The sequence below is a fragment of the Atractosteus spatula genome, chromosome 9 (genome assembly GCF_055471065.1).
Source record: "Atractosteus spatula isolate fAtrSpa1 chromosome 9, fAtrSpa1.hap1, whole genome shotgun sequence".
NCBI lineage: Eukaryota > Metazoa > Chordata > Actinopteri > Semionotiformes > Lepisosteidae > Atractosteus > Atractosteus spatula.
Window position 1 is genome coordinate 2,745,496 of NC_142714.1, and position 16,350 is coordinate 2,761,845.

Sequence of the window (16,350 nt, forward strand, 5' to 3'; positions counted from 1 at the left end):
ATATACAGTAAGTGAATATTACAGTATGATCATTAGCAATTTAGTCAAAGCTTCCTCTAGTGTTTTTTCCTGCTGCAACTGTTACTAATGTATCTTAATTTGGGTGAAAAGAAACTAAGCTTATCATTTAATACTAATTGGTATTAATCCAAATCTTCAGACATGATCACAACAGCAAGGTAAACTATGCATGAACAGTCCATAATACTGCATAAAGAAAAACACTCAGAAAAGAGCAGAACAAAGCAAAATGTCTATGACTTTTTTCAGAGCACTGTGCCGTGAGGATTACCTACTGTATAACAATTATAACACGTTATGTTATACAAATATTGATCAACCACTAAATATGGAAAATACCCAAATAATAATGTCCTAAGAAAAATTGCCCACAGAAATTATGAATGTAAAATGAAGATAGATATACAGTACAACCCTTACACATTACAAAATAAAAGTCAAGCATAAATTATATGAAAGCCTTTTCAATTCCCAGATTTCTATAATTTTGTCATCTGCTTAATATTATAATAATAATCAAAAGAAACATCTATGTATGTCTGTTTTTTAGAAAAACAGAGTACATGTGAGATCATGTCAAATCAATATCAAAATACTCGAAATATCCAGAGATGTCGATTAAATGTTTTTAGTGTCGTTTTAATTGATCATTCATGACTGACCATATTACACTCAAGTTACTCAAGTGAATGTTAATAATAATAATAATAATAATAATGTATAATAATAAATATGTACAGCGAGCACTACATGAGCTCTTGGGTACAAGAGTAGGGGTGGTTTAACCTGATGAAAACCAAGAAAGGAAAACATAGAAAAGAACCAATATGTCACAGCCAGCAAGTTCTAACCTTACAAGACCAGCTAAGCACAGTTAAGCCAATGACAGGCCCCAAAATGGGAGCATGTGAGGAACTCCCTCCTGGATTGAAAGGAAGGTCCCATGTGCTGGTCTGGTCACTACAGAACTGCACCTGTGTGACTGGTGGCAGCCTTATTGAAGGTGCTACATCCTGTACAATCATGTCTTGGCATCTCTACTGCACTTGCTATGGGCTCATCCTGACAATCCAGTATCCCAGCAGGGCAGTACATCCACCTGCTACTCGTGTTAAGAAAGTCTTTGTTTGCAAGTGGAAAATGTGAGAATCATGCCATGGATGTCCCATTGAGCCTAACTGAGCATCTCTAGGTTGAGAGCGACAGGACAGAGTCCCACAAAACAGCCTCTGCAACCTGGTGCAAACCGTGTCTCACAGATGCACAGCTTGTATTGCTTTCAGTGTTGGCCACTCTACTAGCCTATACATTTCTCAGAAGACCCCCTGTTGACCATCCCTGTTCATGACAAATGTTAATCAGCATAATGAATTTACCTATGTCATGTGTTCAAAAAAATGTCAGTGCACCTGCTACATCATTTCCCTCATAATAATTTTGTGAATTTGTTGCAGTTATATGTTAGATACTCAGTTTTATTTGCTCAGTGTGTTTCTCTGTGCGTAATCCCTAAAGCGCAATGAGGACACAGATAGGCAGAAGGTCCTTTTGTTTTGACAGGTTTGCTCTAGTCCTTATCCCCTGACATAATCTCATTAAATTTTGGAAAATAATCTCCTTGAAAGAAATAGAGGAAGCGATTTTAAAAAAAGGTTTGTGTGAAGATTTGCATTCTGTATGATTATTAAATCTGTTTTTGTTTGCTAAAATTAGGACATAAACTGAATAATGCAATGTCACAAATTAATGACTAACTCAAGATGAAGGAGTCACATAGTCCTTGTTGAGTAAATGTGCTTTTTTTAGATACAAAATGATATACTGTTTTATTTATGTATAGTATTTATAATTTTTTTTGTGTGGCACTCAGTTTTCCCTTACAGTACTATAACTGTTTGCAAGGTGTGGTAATGCTTTTCAGAAATTGGGAATAATTTGTGTTCTAATTCTTTGAGATGAGTTTGGTGCATCAAATTCAGTAGTCAACATCAAGATCCAGTGTAGCAGACTTTGAACTCATCAAAGTTATATTGCTCAAGTCTTTTTAATAGAATTATTATACTTCAGAGAAAAGTTTATTTATTGTATCATGAATATATTATATATACATACTGTACAAGTATTGCCTTAAAATATACATACAGTACATTTGTCCTTCATATGTATGAAGTTCTAAATTCAAAGTGACGCTACATGATGAAAAGTCCTCCCTTACCTCACGGCTCCAAAGGGGAGCGGAAGACCTCTGTTACCATTGTCTTAGAGTTAAAAAGTATTCAGAAAACTGAAATAGTGTTTAAACATTTGCACTCATTTTTGGAGGGATTCCAACATGTAATTGTTGGCATGGTGCATATATTTTCTTTGCTTGTTCTGGGGAAAAAAAGGGTTACTCCTTTTTAGTAATGTCATCATCAATCATTGTTCTTTATAATTCCCATAAATCATATCATCTTCCAAGACATTTAAATCATACTTAAAAAAGAATTACATTGTAACCCAATTCAGTTCATAAAGATACACACAGTAAGCAGTTAACCATGCAATTTCACTTGACATTTATTTGGAAAAAACATGTTTTCCTATTTTCATTATTGAGAGATGATGAGCTCATCACATTGGGCTTTGCTTTTTAATCTAGCCGATTTCTATCATGGATGCATCCTTATTGAATTTACACAGTATGATAAAGGATTGAAATGTAAAGCAGGCAGCACATCCCACAGGAATATTAAATTATAAATGATGCTTCTAGTGCCATTGCCTTTACATCAGTAATTTATTATGTGTATTTTTTGTAGATTGTCTGCAGCTTGATATGAGGCCCTTTACAATAAATTAGCTACTGTATATAAAACAATAAGAAAAACCGTACAAGATTGTTTAGTTTTACTGTTCTACAGCTACATTACTTGTTTGTTTAGTAGTGTTTATATTTAACTTAATTCTTACTACAGAAATATTAGACATAGTAATCAATTTCATTCAAATGGTCTTCAAGTATGTTTTCACATCTACTTATGATAATAATTATTTTTAAGTCAGGTTTGTTATTGACCTAATCTCCAGATAGCATTAACTTTAAACAGCTTTTACTTTTAAAGGATTGAAAATTTACCGATATGTTTTTTTTTTCAAACAAACACCCATCACAAAGTGCTAAGTTTTTATTTACAATTTACAATTGGTGAGTTTAATCCATGCCTTTAAATTAGATTTAATTTAAAGGGCAGTTTGTATTAAAACAAAACAGGAAAACTAACATTAAAAATGAATGAGATACTGTACTTTCTACTTATAAAACTTTTTAGTTGAAGAAAATTTCATTATTGGTTATCTTACAGTGTTTGCAATCTTGCTTTCAGAGACTCAGTACCAGTATTTACTGCAGATGATAACAGCAGATAGTTCAGCAGCTTATTTCTTTGTTTGCTCATTTCCTCTCCTTAGTTTATAAAATCATTTTCTTTTGACGACTTCTCAAAAATTGACTTAAAAATTGCATGTCACCTGGATTTCTAAACCTGCAGTCAGTTCTTTTATTATGAGACAGTTTGAAATTCTTCATGTTAATTATCCCAAAACTGTTCTGCTGGTGTCACACAAGCTTTCTTCCACCTGACAACAGCCTGCTGCACTGCAAATAAAGACTTCTTCCTTCTGTGATTACTGTGCCATATGGGAGAAAAACAGTTTTTAATGTCCCCAAAACTGAAAGCTTGGCTACTATCCAAATTCAATCTCTTTTAATTGGAGGAGCTGAGTAATGTGGAGTTTCGGGAAGAGCACCTGTTCTTGACTGACCTTTCTTTAACACAGGCGAGATTGTACAGGGTACACCCCAGCACCAGCCAGGTCTGGCAGCTTTAGTTTGCAGTGAAGAAAAGAAAACCTTGAGATGTGACCAACATCTTAGGATTTAAAGTAGGATTTAAACATGTTTCCGCAAAGTTAATAAAATATTTCCTAAATAACATACAGTTTAACAAATACTGCACATTATGCTCTGGTGTTCTGGTGGCAAACCTTATTTATCTTTGTACTTTTAGGTATTTTTACAAGCTACACTTTTCTTAGAGAGTTTTTCTTGTTCCTTATGCATGCCTGTATACTCTGTATACACACAGCTGATCAAAAACTTCCTGGGTCTGATAACATGTATCCACTGTATTACTCGTATTCCCAAGGCCTCCAGCACTTGTAATGTTCCTACTGCTGTGGTAATTCCCCGAGGATTAAAGCTGACAGTTCTGAAACGTATCCATCCTGAGACAAGAAAGGCTTCCTTTCTGCTGAAATGCGCGGGAGTGTGTGGCAGTAGCCAAACTGACTCGGTCCAGCTTTGCTTTTAATTATTCCGAATCTTCTGGGAGCACCAGCTGTTAGCGTGCGGTGAATGAGAAGCTGGGAATCTCTGCGTGTGCAGACTGTTTGAAGCATCAGATTGTGAATATATTTGAAAGGGACTGGGGTTTAAAATCAAGTTTTCTAGCTTTCACTAACAGAACCTGGTAAAGTATTTGACAGAGAAGAAATTATATTTGCATTATTCATGTGAAATGAGCACTTCTGCCAACAGGTGTGCAGGGAAGCTAGCAATTGCCCTTTTCACCTGGTGTACCAACAAGGTTCTGTTTTGTTCAGCCTCACGGTTTTTTTTCCTATGCAGTTTCAAAAGCACTAAAAAATATCTTTCCTTTCTCTCCATGAGCACCTGTACTGGCTTTTTTTTTCCTATGCTTGAGCTTATTAGAAATCACAAGGCCATATTCTGACCAATACCTGGACCTAAAAGTAGGACCTTCATAACAAACCATCAGCTACCATCCTATTGTGGGGGGGAGTAGGTTCAGACAAGATGCAGATTCTTGTCTGAACTACATTCCCCAGAAGGCAATGGGCAATGACCTGGTTTTCCTCAGTCACCTGACCAACTGGTGAATTGATAATTGGTCAGATAACACTTAATACCAGGAAGCTGAGGCTTCCAAGGGTCTGTCAAACTGCTGGCTGGAGTGCATTTGCACCCAAGGTATAGGGGACCAGAGAAAGAACTGATCTATCAATGAGCACATGGACAAAAAAAAGTGAGTTATGTTTCAGAGCCAGTAAGCAGCTTAGCTGCTGAGTTGAATTTATACAGAGGTGCTGAAGAAATTAAGTTAGAGCCCAGAAGAGCTAGACCTTTGTTTAGATATGAAAGTGTGAATTGTGTCTGATCCTTTTTACATAATAGCAGAAGTGGCATGTTTTCACATTCAAAGGTCTCTGATACACACTACCAGAAACAAGTACAGTATCTATCACTGTCTATATTTTTCTGCTTAGAGTGTTCAGAGAGTTGAAATTGTAAATATTGCTAGAGCACAAAATCAACTCTGGTGTTCCACCCTTAAAATAAAAAATGATACAAAATTCTAAACTCATTTTCAAGTAAAATTAACCTACTTGTTCTTAGTTTGATCCATAAGGGAAAAGGCCATCAAACCATAAATCACTTTTGCAGTCATGAGAACGCTGTTCATGTGGTTGTCATCTATGAAGATACTCCAGGAAGGACGTTTTGCAGTAATAGGCAGTGTAGATTATTTGAGTTACTGTTTCAGTCATTTTTATTCTGCAAAACAAAGGAGTTTATAGGCACGAAACACTTTAAATACATGTAAAAAAGTTTACATTTTTCCCCAACCAGTTGTGTTTTATTGCTAGGATAAGAATTTTAATTCACTAAAATGCATTCATCACCTAGCAATAACCACTATCAGTCATTCGCTTGCTGTTTTTTTTTGGTCACACTGTATATGTCACAACTAGATGATATATACTTATACTGATGATGCATACTTAGATAGCAACTCGTTGTAAATAGGACTGTTATTAGCACTCAGGATCTTTTGCCCCTGAGATATTTCTAAAGTAATAAATGCAATTCAGTTGCCTTTTTCTACGTTTCAGGATAAATAAACAATCATTGAGGGAACTAATATTTGTGTTGCAATGTCTTGTGCATAGAACCAAAATGACTACCAAAGTCTTTTGTGAGTCATTTGCAATGCATCACCAGGTCACAATTGAATCCTGATTTATTGGTTGTTTGAGGTTGTTACAGTGTGATGGATTATGTCTGATTCATGTAATGGCCACTGTTTCACATACAGCACATCTATGACATTGCAAAAGAGCTGAAAATTCATCCCACAGAGAAACCAGAGATGAGAAATTATCTGAAACCTTAGAGCTACGAATGATGCAATTGTCAGTTTAGATCGAATATAATAATTTTCACTTGACGAACATAAACATAAAATTGCGTTGAGCTGTACGGTTTATTTAATTTTATTAGACCCCCAGAGAGATAATAAGATTGAATAGAATCCCTCATTTTATATAACTTTACTGTCGTCTGAGCAGAACCTTTATGAGGCATACTGATAAAAATGTTTTTTTTTAACTAACAGAAAAAGGTAGCAGCATTATTGAAGCATGAAAGCAATAAATAGCTACATCCAGAATCTGGAGTTTGCTCTTTTTTTCTAATCAAATCAATGTCAAAGTAATCTTGAAAAAAGTGGCTCAGTATGTTTGTAGCTGGTGGGTGAGCTCTTGGGTAACAGCCTGTAGAAATACAGTACGTGGTGAGCCCTAGCACAATAGATTAAAAATATGCAGAATTTCCGTTTTATTAGCAGAAAGGCAGGAATGTGGTGTGTTTATCTGCAGGTGTGCAATATACTGTATGTACCTTTCTCTGTGTGTATGTATACACTGTCCAGGCATCACCACCTTTCAGACTTCAGTTATTAAATATCACTCCCTGTGTTTGAAATAACCTTTTCTGTGGAGTCCTAAACATGCGTTTCAGTAGTTTACTCTTCTAAAGCTGTTGTGCTTTCATAAAGGATGTAAGTACTATACATATCAAAAGAGTCTTAGTTCAGTATTTTCTATACAGTATATTTACTGTCACACATACATTTAATGTCTTGTAGCTGTATTTGAAGTATTTTTTAAAACAAAGTCAGCCTATGAAAATCATGTCTATTTTCTAACTTGGGTGCTCTTTATCCATGTTCCCCAAAACCGAATTCCATGGGCCAGTATTGCTCTGGTGTGTACAGTATCTCAAATCACTGCTTCGGCATAAGGTGTTAACCATTTCACAAGTTGTAACAGGGCAGCACGTGAAAGGATGGATTCTACAGTGCGTATTGGTTTGCAAGCTTAGTCTTTCAAAAAGAGAATGGTTTTCACAGTACTTCTGCAAAAGATAGCAACAGATACAAGACATGCGATACACCCATGGAGCCACAAGTGCTTTTCTGAAAAAAAAGAAGCTGTGAAACGTACAATGCAGACTCCTTGGATGCTGCAGGTTAAATAATAGGAATTGTACCATGATGCCAAGGTCATCAGCTGAGAAAGGTCTTAAATAGCACTTGTCGCCGTGGCTGAAAATGGCATTGCCCTTTCACTTCATTTACCTGCACTTCAATAAAAAATGAATCAACATATTATGTGTTAAACATAAAACCGCTGTGGTATCTGTTAATTTGAACCACCAATTTGCTTTGACTCCTTTACACACCAGTCTTCACATAATCATCTTAAATACTTCTTGCAAAAACATCTTTCGGATTTCAGAATAGCCAGGGTTTGAAATTTCAAATTGTCATTCCTACTCCCCATTCTGAAATCCCAGTTTAATCACCCTCTATCTAAGGAGCTGAAATCCAATTGCTCAGCAGATAGATTTCAATCCCCTTGACTCTACCCTTTCAGAATAGCACGGTACTGCAGTGCTTCTTTCAAGACGTCCCCACTGGGAGTCCTGAACTGCATAAAGCTTGCTATTTGAGATATAACTGGGGAGGGGTGAAAACCTGATAATAGTGTCATTGATGAGTGCATGATCAAAGTACAAATTTGTGGTGCTTCTCACCTTCAATAATAGGAAATGCATTAAGCCCCTTGATTTACCACATAATGAAAATACAGAACATAGAATTAAAACAGTACATGAATCATTAATTTACTTGTTCCTTCTTTCTTTTAAAAGTGCTTTTGAAAAAGAGTGCTTTGGATCCTAAGTATGCGTATGAGCTCGCCCCTTGCCATAGTTTAATTTAGAATAGTGTACTGTACCATTCCATGAAATGCAGTCAGAATATAAAATATGTGTGTATATGTTTGTATGCACCTATAATGCCAAGCATGTATTTACTTTCTGTTTTAATTTTAATGACATTTGATGTTACTGAGACCGTGATCCTTGATGAAAAACCCATTGCAGATGATCTATCAGCCCTGATTAGCGCCTCTCACTGCACATCAAAAGAATATGATCTCTTCAGAAACCTCTTGGCTGATGGCCAAGTCAGCCGCTGTTGCAAAGCTGCTGATTGTCACCACAGAGCTCAAGGTGGTAAGGGTTAAAAATTTAGACTTACTGTACCTACTACATCATACAGATATGAAGCTCTTTTGCAACAAAGTCTCCCATAAGAATATTTGTGATGAGCGTACTGTACTGTAAGTGATTGAAACATGACCACTGGGAGTGTGCAGCAGAAGACTGGTGTTACAGTTGGAGAACGTCTAACTTGCAGATTCTCTTTTTGCTTTGAGTGGAAGGCTTTCTTTCTGCATAATGAAGACATGTTCCTTCCACATTGATGGAGAGCACAATGCAGAGTTTATCCAAATCTCTTTCTTAAAGCAGTGCTTGTATTCCATCCCAGTATGCAAAGGCTTCGTTACTGAGACACTGGAATTTCTTTACATTTGAGACCTTTGCATGAATTCCAGAAAGAGCAAACGCGTCTTTGTACAGGAACTGAAAAGTAAATGGAAGAAAAATCACCACGCCTTGGCTGCAGAGCATTTTGCAGGTCTATTTTTCAATTAGATTTTATTCTGCTTTTCAGTGTGCAATTAGCCCTCGGCTTGTTCCTCATTCAATCCAAACCGATGTCAATATACAGTATGTACTGTACATCATAAGGTTAGATGTATTATATAGTAGCAAATAAAGAAATGTAAAACTGTGGCATCAAAATGAATTAAAATAAGTCTCTAAATGAAAAATATGGTATGCCAAGCACAGGAAAAACACAAGCCTTCTTTTTTTTTTACAAACATCATGTACAGTACATACCTCAATTGCATAAAAATGTCCCTGAATACTGATTGCATTTAGATCTCAGCATCTATAGTATATCACAGGAGTCAATATTAATTACTGTAGCTTTTATCGTTTCACAAGACTGAAAAGCAGGATCATGTAAATAGACTTCGAATGTAACTGCTGTTGAACGTGATACCATGGCTTCTTTCAAGAACCGTTTGGATGAGATTCCTCCCATTTGTAATCGTTCTTACGTCTTTCTTGTGAATTGCATCAGATGACTAGTTTTTAGGATAGAACTTTGATCCAAACAGTAGTGCCATATGTACAGTAGTCTGACCTTCGTGGGAAATCCTGTCTGAGTTAAGAATCATATTAGTTCAGTTAACTTTGGTGTTATTAAATACTGCTGCAGTAGTCGGGAGAGGAAAAGCTAATTCTTCTGTAAGTGTGTAAAAAATGTTTTTGTAATAAAGTATACACACTTTCTGCATCAGTTCTTCTTGTGATATAAATCTAGAATTAACTTTGAAAACTAAAATAGTGTATAATGTGTATAACCAGAAAGAGGTTGTGCATTACCGGTCATGTAAATGGTTAAAAGTTAACTGTCATAATTGTAAATTTATAAACGGCATAATTCTAAAAGCCTCATTCAATTATTCCATTTGGTTATTCCAAGTATTATTAACAGCTTTAGTGGATGAACTAATGCGTCTGCCTGTTCATTACAACAGGTTAATAATGGAATTAAGCCCTAGACAGTAACTGTTTATGAAAACAAAAACAAGTTCTCTTCATGATTTAAACCAGAAACATGAAGAGAACCAGAAAACAGTGGTAGTGTAGAAGTAAGGGTTAACATGACCTACAAATAATTTTGCATGCAGTCAGTTTTCTAATGGTTATGTGAATATAATTTTCATGTGACAGTTAAAAGCTGCTCAACATTTGTTATATGCGGCAGTTCTGCTATACCCCTTAAATGTAATTTGATTAACAAACTCTCAAATATCACTGCAGGCATTAAAAACATTTGATAATAATAATCCCTTAACTCTTGGCAAATTGCTAACCTTCACTACAATTAATTTTCAATTCTTTGCATTTGCAATCCTTCAATTCTTTGCATTTGCAATATTGGTATTGTCTGCTGTACTGTATATACAGTATGTAGTCCCAGAGTTAAAATGTTAATTTAACTAATGTTAATTTAAAGAGATTCCCTGGTCTATAAATTCTCCTACACATCTCCATGCTTTCCAGGATTAATTTGATTATTTGCCGGGGTGTACCTTAGTGTTGCCCTGTATTTAATATGACTTGTGTTGTCTTACTGTCGGGCTGTGTCAGCATCATGCCTTGGCACTCATTTTCAAATAGATATGTTTGAAACCTTGTTATATACAGTAATAAAGTGAATACATTAAATGTGATAATTGGACCCCTGCTGCAACAAACAGCAGCATGTAGTCCATTCCTGCTTTTTTTAAGTGGCAGCGTGTGTTAGACACATTAAGAACACAAGAGAGGCTACAAATTGAAAGGAGGCCGTTTTGCAGGTCCAGTCGTTTCTTGAGGGAAGACAAAGCAGCATCTTCAGCCACATGGCTGGATAGCTTGTGCCACACTCACACAGACCCTTGTGTAAGAGGTGTTCTCAGCTCAGCACCGCTGGGGGTGTGCGCACACTGGCTGAAGCCCACAGTAGGGGACAGTTTCACAGCCTGCTGCTTCAGCTCGAGAAAGCAGTGCAGCACAGAGGCGTCCCATAACTTCAGAATGACTTTCGTTGCCTTTATTGCTTTTGGCACACCATTGTTTTAATCAAAGTATTAATTTATTTCATGTTCCCTAGTTTAAATTTAAAATGTTTCTGAAAAGCACTGACTCTGGTATATGTGTCACGCTGTGCTTATTATCCACATTATTTTCGTTGCCATCAGCTTCTTAATTATTTAAGAGGAGTTTAATTACCAAGTGATGGGAAAACATTCTCTGAATGAAGAAGAGGTTAGGAACTCTTGAGTGGGTTTGGTCAAAGTGTTTTTTACTGGAGAGTCTTTTGCTGGTAGCAGATCTCTTTAATCCTCAGATGTCCAGGTTCACTATAGAGCAGAAAAGTGAGACTGGGACTGAGATTGAAAAGGATTCTAATTGTGAATGCCACTATCAGCCACATCAGTGGCCGAAAGTGTTATCTTGTAACATACAGAAGAGTATGTTTTGTGCAAACATGAATTTATTTTGGAACCCATGACTGGAGTCATTGGTTTATTTTGTGATTAGGAGGTTATATTACTTTGTCATACCTACAGGAGTGAAATCTCATACTCTACACATATTGGCTTGTAGAGGCCACAAGTTTGTAATAAGGATGCTACCCTTGATTTTATGCTTGTGCTCTCTTAAAGTTATTTAATGCAGTGTGTCTATAATACATCCATTTATACACTGTAATTTCTAAAGTGATGTTTCATATTGGATATTCTATATAAATCTCTAAACATGGTTAAAATATGCTTACATTTTCAGAAGGGAGAACGTCCCAAAATCTATACTAAAAATACATATACCCTTTATCTGAATACAATACTTATACTCTTCCACTTTATGTACTGTATATATATTGTCTGCATGGTTCACTTTACTGTTTAATGTATTAAACTAGTGTTCACAGTAATTTGAAATGCACTCAGTTGTTGTCTTCATCCTCTCTCCTCCTCTTCAGTCACAGAGAAGATCACAAGTGTCCACATGAATGATCATGTCTGCTTTTGTCATTCTGCTGAATTTCTGAAAACTAACATGCAGTATCTTCACGATATCCTAGTGTCTCCATGTAACAACACAATAAGAATCCTATCGGTTCACTTATACCTGAAAAATAGGAAGAATTATAAAGTAATTCCAAGATTCTGGTACTGATCAGAACCTGACTTTGCCAACTGATTAAGTCTACTGTGATGGTTTCATGATCCACAGTAAAACATGAACAACAATAAAGGATGGAAATTGAGGAGACTGATTTTAGGTTTGAAATTAGGAGGCAATTCTGTATACAAAAAACTGACTGCTTGACTATGTTTTTTTGCTCTTACAAGGAATGGTGTTGACAAGTATTTTGGGTCAATTTGGTCCTGTCAAGGTTACCTGGTGACTTGCTTGTAACATCTGATCTTCTTGTACTTGGGAATAGTTGTGTAACATGTGACCACACTGAACTATCATATCAGATGCAGACAGAATGCTATGTCTATTGTGGCTGCAGCTTCTGTAAATCTGATATTATTGTTCCTCTGTCTTACAGCAAGGCTGAGATGAAATGAAGTATGAGACGTCAAGAGTGAACCCATGCCCTTGTTTTGTTGTAAACATGTCTTTGAAGGCTGATGGCTGTGGGCATACCTCGTAAAGGCCTGTTAAATTGTTCTGTATGTCCCCACCAAGTTCCGTGTGCAGTTTTACACAGCTAGAGGGAGGACAACTGATTGGTGCACACGCACACTGATTTAGAGTGGAGCATGAGGGCCAGCTGCTTCCTGTCACTGGGGAGTCAAGAAAGCAATAAAGCCAGCTGTCTTTGAGCTTTAAGAAAGACAAGCCATCTTTAACATTCCCAACCTGAGTTAGACTAGATGCTTTAAGGTGGATAGCTCACTGCTCTGATATTAAAAACGTTTGCGAGGTACTGTAGCTGTCTTCAGCTGCCACTTTGATCGGCTGTCCCCCAGATGAGCTTCACGATAAGTCATGTTCTTGTTTGCTTGTCTTGTTACATCAGACCCATTATTCTAAACTTATATTAAAATTTTCTCTAGTGAACTTCATTTGTTCTCAAAGCTGATACCTTGGCTATTTATAAAAAGCTGCAGTTGGACAAGATCATCTCATCAGCTAGGTACTAGGAACCCAATGATTTTAGAAGGTCTGGATGGCCCCCCTCTTACTGGTAGCATCCCTTCAATCCTTAATATACTTTTAAATAAAAATAATAAATCCTGATTAAGCTGGCTCTTAATAAATATTTTTGATCACAAGCTGTTTTCTTTTGATGATTTTTTAAATGAATTTATAACTACAGTTCTCAGAGTTTATTTTACTACATTCAGCTAAGAATCTGTGCCTGTGGCTAGAAGGTTGCTAGTTCAAATCCCGCAGCCGGCAGAGGAATCCTACTCCGTTGGGCCCCTTAGCCAGGCCCTTAACCCCAACTGCTCCAGTGGTGCCATATAAATGGCTGACCCTGCGCTCTGAACCCCAGCTTCTCTCCCTGTGTGTCTCATGGAGAGTAAGCTGGGGTATGCAAAAAGACAAATTCCTAATGCAAGAAATTGTATATGGCCAATAAAGTGATCTATGTATATGTTGTAGAGGCCAGGGATGAAGCAAGTATAGCGGGCAATGAAGCATTCTTCTATGGAGCCCACACAGATGTTGGGCCCACACTGGTACCTACAGCAACTCCGCTCACCAGAGATCTATTGATCTATTGAAAGAAACTATATTTGGGTTGAGAACCAAATCAGCATCTCCTATAAGGCTGGGAATTGGGGGATTCAACACTGCTCATTTGTGAAGTGTGTGTTGGAGAGCTGTTAGACTGTCATCATGGGGAATGACCATGTATAAGGGTGTGATGTCCATGGTGAAGATAAAAACTGGACCCTGATATTGAATGTTGTCAGACTGCGCAAAGAGCATGGTTAGTGAGACATGTCCCCTGCACTGAAGGGCAGAGAGGCAATAGCTTATCTTTTAAATGTGAAAGGGAGAGCAAGATAGGATATATTGTTTATTATTGGTAGATTTAGAATTCTGATACATTCTGCGTTTTCTCAGCATCAGCATTTTGTTTGCTGTGCGTTTTAACAACTAAACGTATGATTATACTGTCATTCTTCCCATCTTTCTGAGTGAGACAAAAAAGAGATAAATATTAAAGAGTCCCTGCAGCTTAGATTGAGTACTCTCCTTATCCTCCTCGACATCAACACTGTAGTGACTGTTGAAATTAATACCAGATGTGCCTTGTCTATGAATCTTTTTTTAAAAAATACTTTACTACAGTAAATGGAAAGGGAATGGGGAAAAGTATCAAATGAGCTTTCTGTGTTTTTTCAGATGGCTGAAAACAATTATTCAGTACATATTGGTGGGCATAAATGCTGTCATTATTACTCCCTTCCCTCTCAAAATTGAGGTTGTCACTTGCTATTCATGATAAGAAATGTACATACTTATCTACAATGGAAAGGAACTTTGCATTATGTGAGCTGGGAAATCATTAAGAAGCAAAAATGTTTTGGGTGTAAATGTACAATGTGCGGTGTAACCACTGCAGAATGAGTCTTTGTTATGTGGCTGTTACTGTAAAGTATATTGTTGGGTTTTACTATTGCTAAGCAGAAGGATACACAGATAACTACTGTATAAGGTTGATATGTCTTTCTGCTTTTATAGACTTGTGTTTAAATTTCCATTAATCAAATTTCTTATGTTTTTTACACTCTCTGGGCAAACTGTTTTGGAATCTATTATTCTGAACAAATGTTTACTGCCTACAGTTGTCTGAAGATGCTTCCCAAACCACATATCGTCAATCCTAATTTAAAACCTTATGCTAAATAAGACATCTTGAGGAGCGTAATCTGTTTGTCTACATTCAAGCAGATGCCTTCGTGGCCAGACTTTTGAGTTTCAGATGAATGCTTTTTTTTAAGATCTCACGGGCATTTAAACATTTAGAGCTAAAATAATATGAAATGCTCCCAATTACTGTACATAATAAAAACCAATAAAACCAATAAGCTCTCAGATGCAGTGCTGGATTTTCCAAGTCAGGTTGCTCTGTTCCTTTCAGATCAGGTTTCCTGACGTCCTTCTGTTTTTCTTGCAGCTGGGGCGACATACATCTTTGGCAAAGGGGGAGGACTCATAACCTTCACATGGCCTTCGAACGACAGACCCAGCACTCGCACCGACCGCCTGGCGGTGGGCTTCAGCACGTCCCTCAAGGATGGGATTTTGGTCCGAGTGGACAGCGCTCCGGGGCTTGGGGACTTCCTGCAGCTGCACATCGTGAGTCTACAGTATCTTCCCCAATTGGTCTCGGCCAGGTCACAGCAGAGCAGCCGTGTGGTAAACCAATGTGCAGCAGGTAGTGAGGTTGTGTAGGTTGTAGAAATGCAACAAATGAGTAGTGGAGCCAGCAGCACTTGTTGCGTTTTCTGTGCCTCTGAGCATTTGCATAAAATGTTTGTTTTATTCAGTACATATCCATCGTTCTCCTCCTAATAAGAAAATTCTTCATGCCTTGAAAAACAGTACGTCTAGATATTTTCACCCAGCCGGCCCAATCTTCCCATGGTGCCAGGGTGAGAAAAGAGTCGCCATGCGCGAAAGCTGACATCCTTTGTGTCTCCGGGGAAGAACAAAGGGCCAGATAGGATTCTCTCTGGGTGATACAGCATGGTGGTGTTTTCTTTTACAGAACACAGGGAGATGGGAGGCAGACGTAAATGTCTGCTTGAGTGGCAGGGCTGCCAGTTTGAAACTGACCCAGACAAGTCGTCTGTACACAGACCCCCCGTGGTTTTCATGCTGTTTTCCCATTACCTCCTCCTACGATCTTAAGCCACGCTTCATCAAATCTTTCCTGTAAGGTTACAGGAATGCAGCCTCTAGGAATTTCCAGCACATTTCTACCACACCTAAAGGCATAGAAATGTCAACAGAAATAGATGGAATTTAAAATTTGCAGCACTACATGTACCTTTCGGTTTCGAAAGCACATACCTACCAAAACGGCACCTCCTCAAGGGAAGGTTTCAGCGATACTTATGTTAATTGTTATTTTCCTTCACGCTATCCATAGCGCAGATGTCGGATGAGAGTGCTTACGAAAGGGCTGTGTAACCTTGTATTTAACCAGTTTCTCAGTTTGAGGCTGATGTATGCTTTAAAGCTAGAAAAAGAGAGACAGTAACCTATAATAATAAGCTGTGCTCAGAATTTCTTCATCTGAGGTTCAAGATCTTCAGTGCCTGTGGAGGTAGAGGGGAGGAAAAGCACTCTTTAAAAATTCTCAATATTAAACGAAAGAATAAATGAGAAAATTCCAGTACTGTGTTGAGTTAAGGATTATGGGCAGTTAAAATGGTGAGACAGATGAGGTCTGCTAATTTGAAATATCTACCAATTAG

General features: G+C 37.4%; 1 protein-coding gene across 1 annotated transcript in view; it reads left to right on the forward strand.

Moving 5' to 3' along the window:
* LOC148827937 (neurexin-3) overlaps positions 1–16,350 on the forward strand; it is a 379,354-nt gene that overhangs the window by 257,848 nt on the left and 105,156 nt on the right. The window contains exon 15 of the mRNA XM_088924829.1: positions 15,045–15,226. Within this exon, the coding sequence (XP_088780955.1) occupies positions 15,045–15,226 (182 nt within the window). The remainder of the gene's footprint in view (positions 1–15,044; positions 15,227–16,350) is intronic.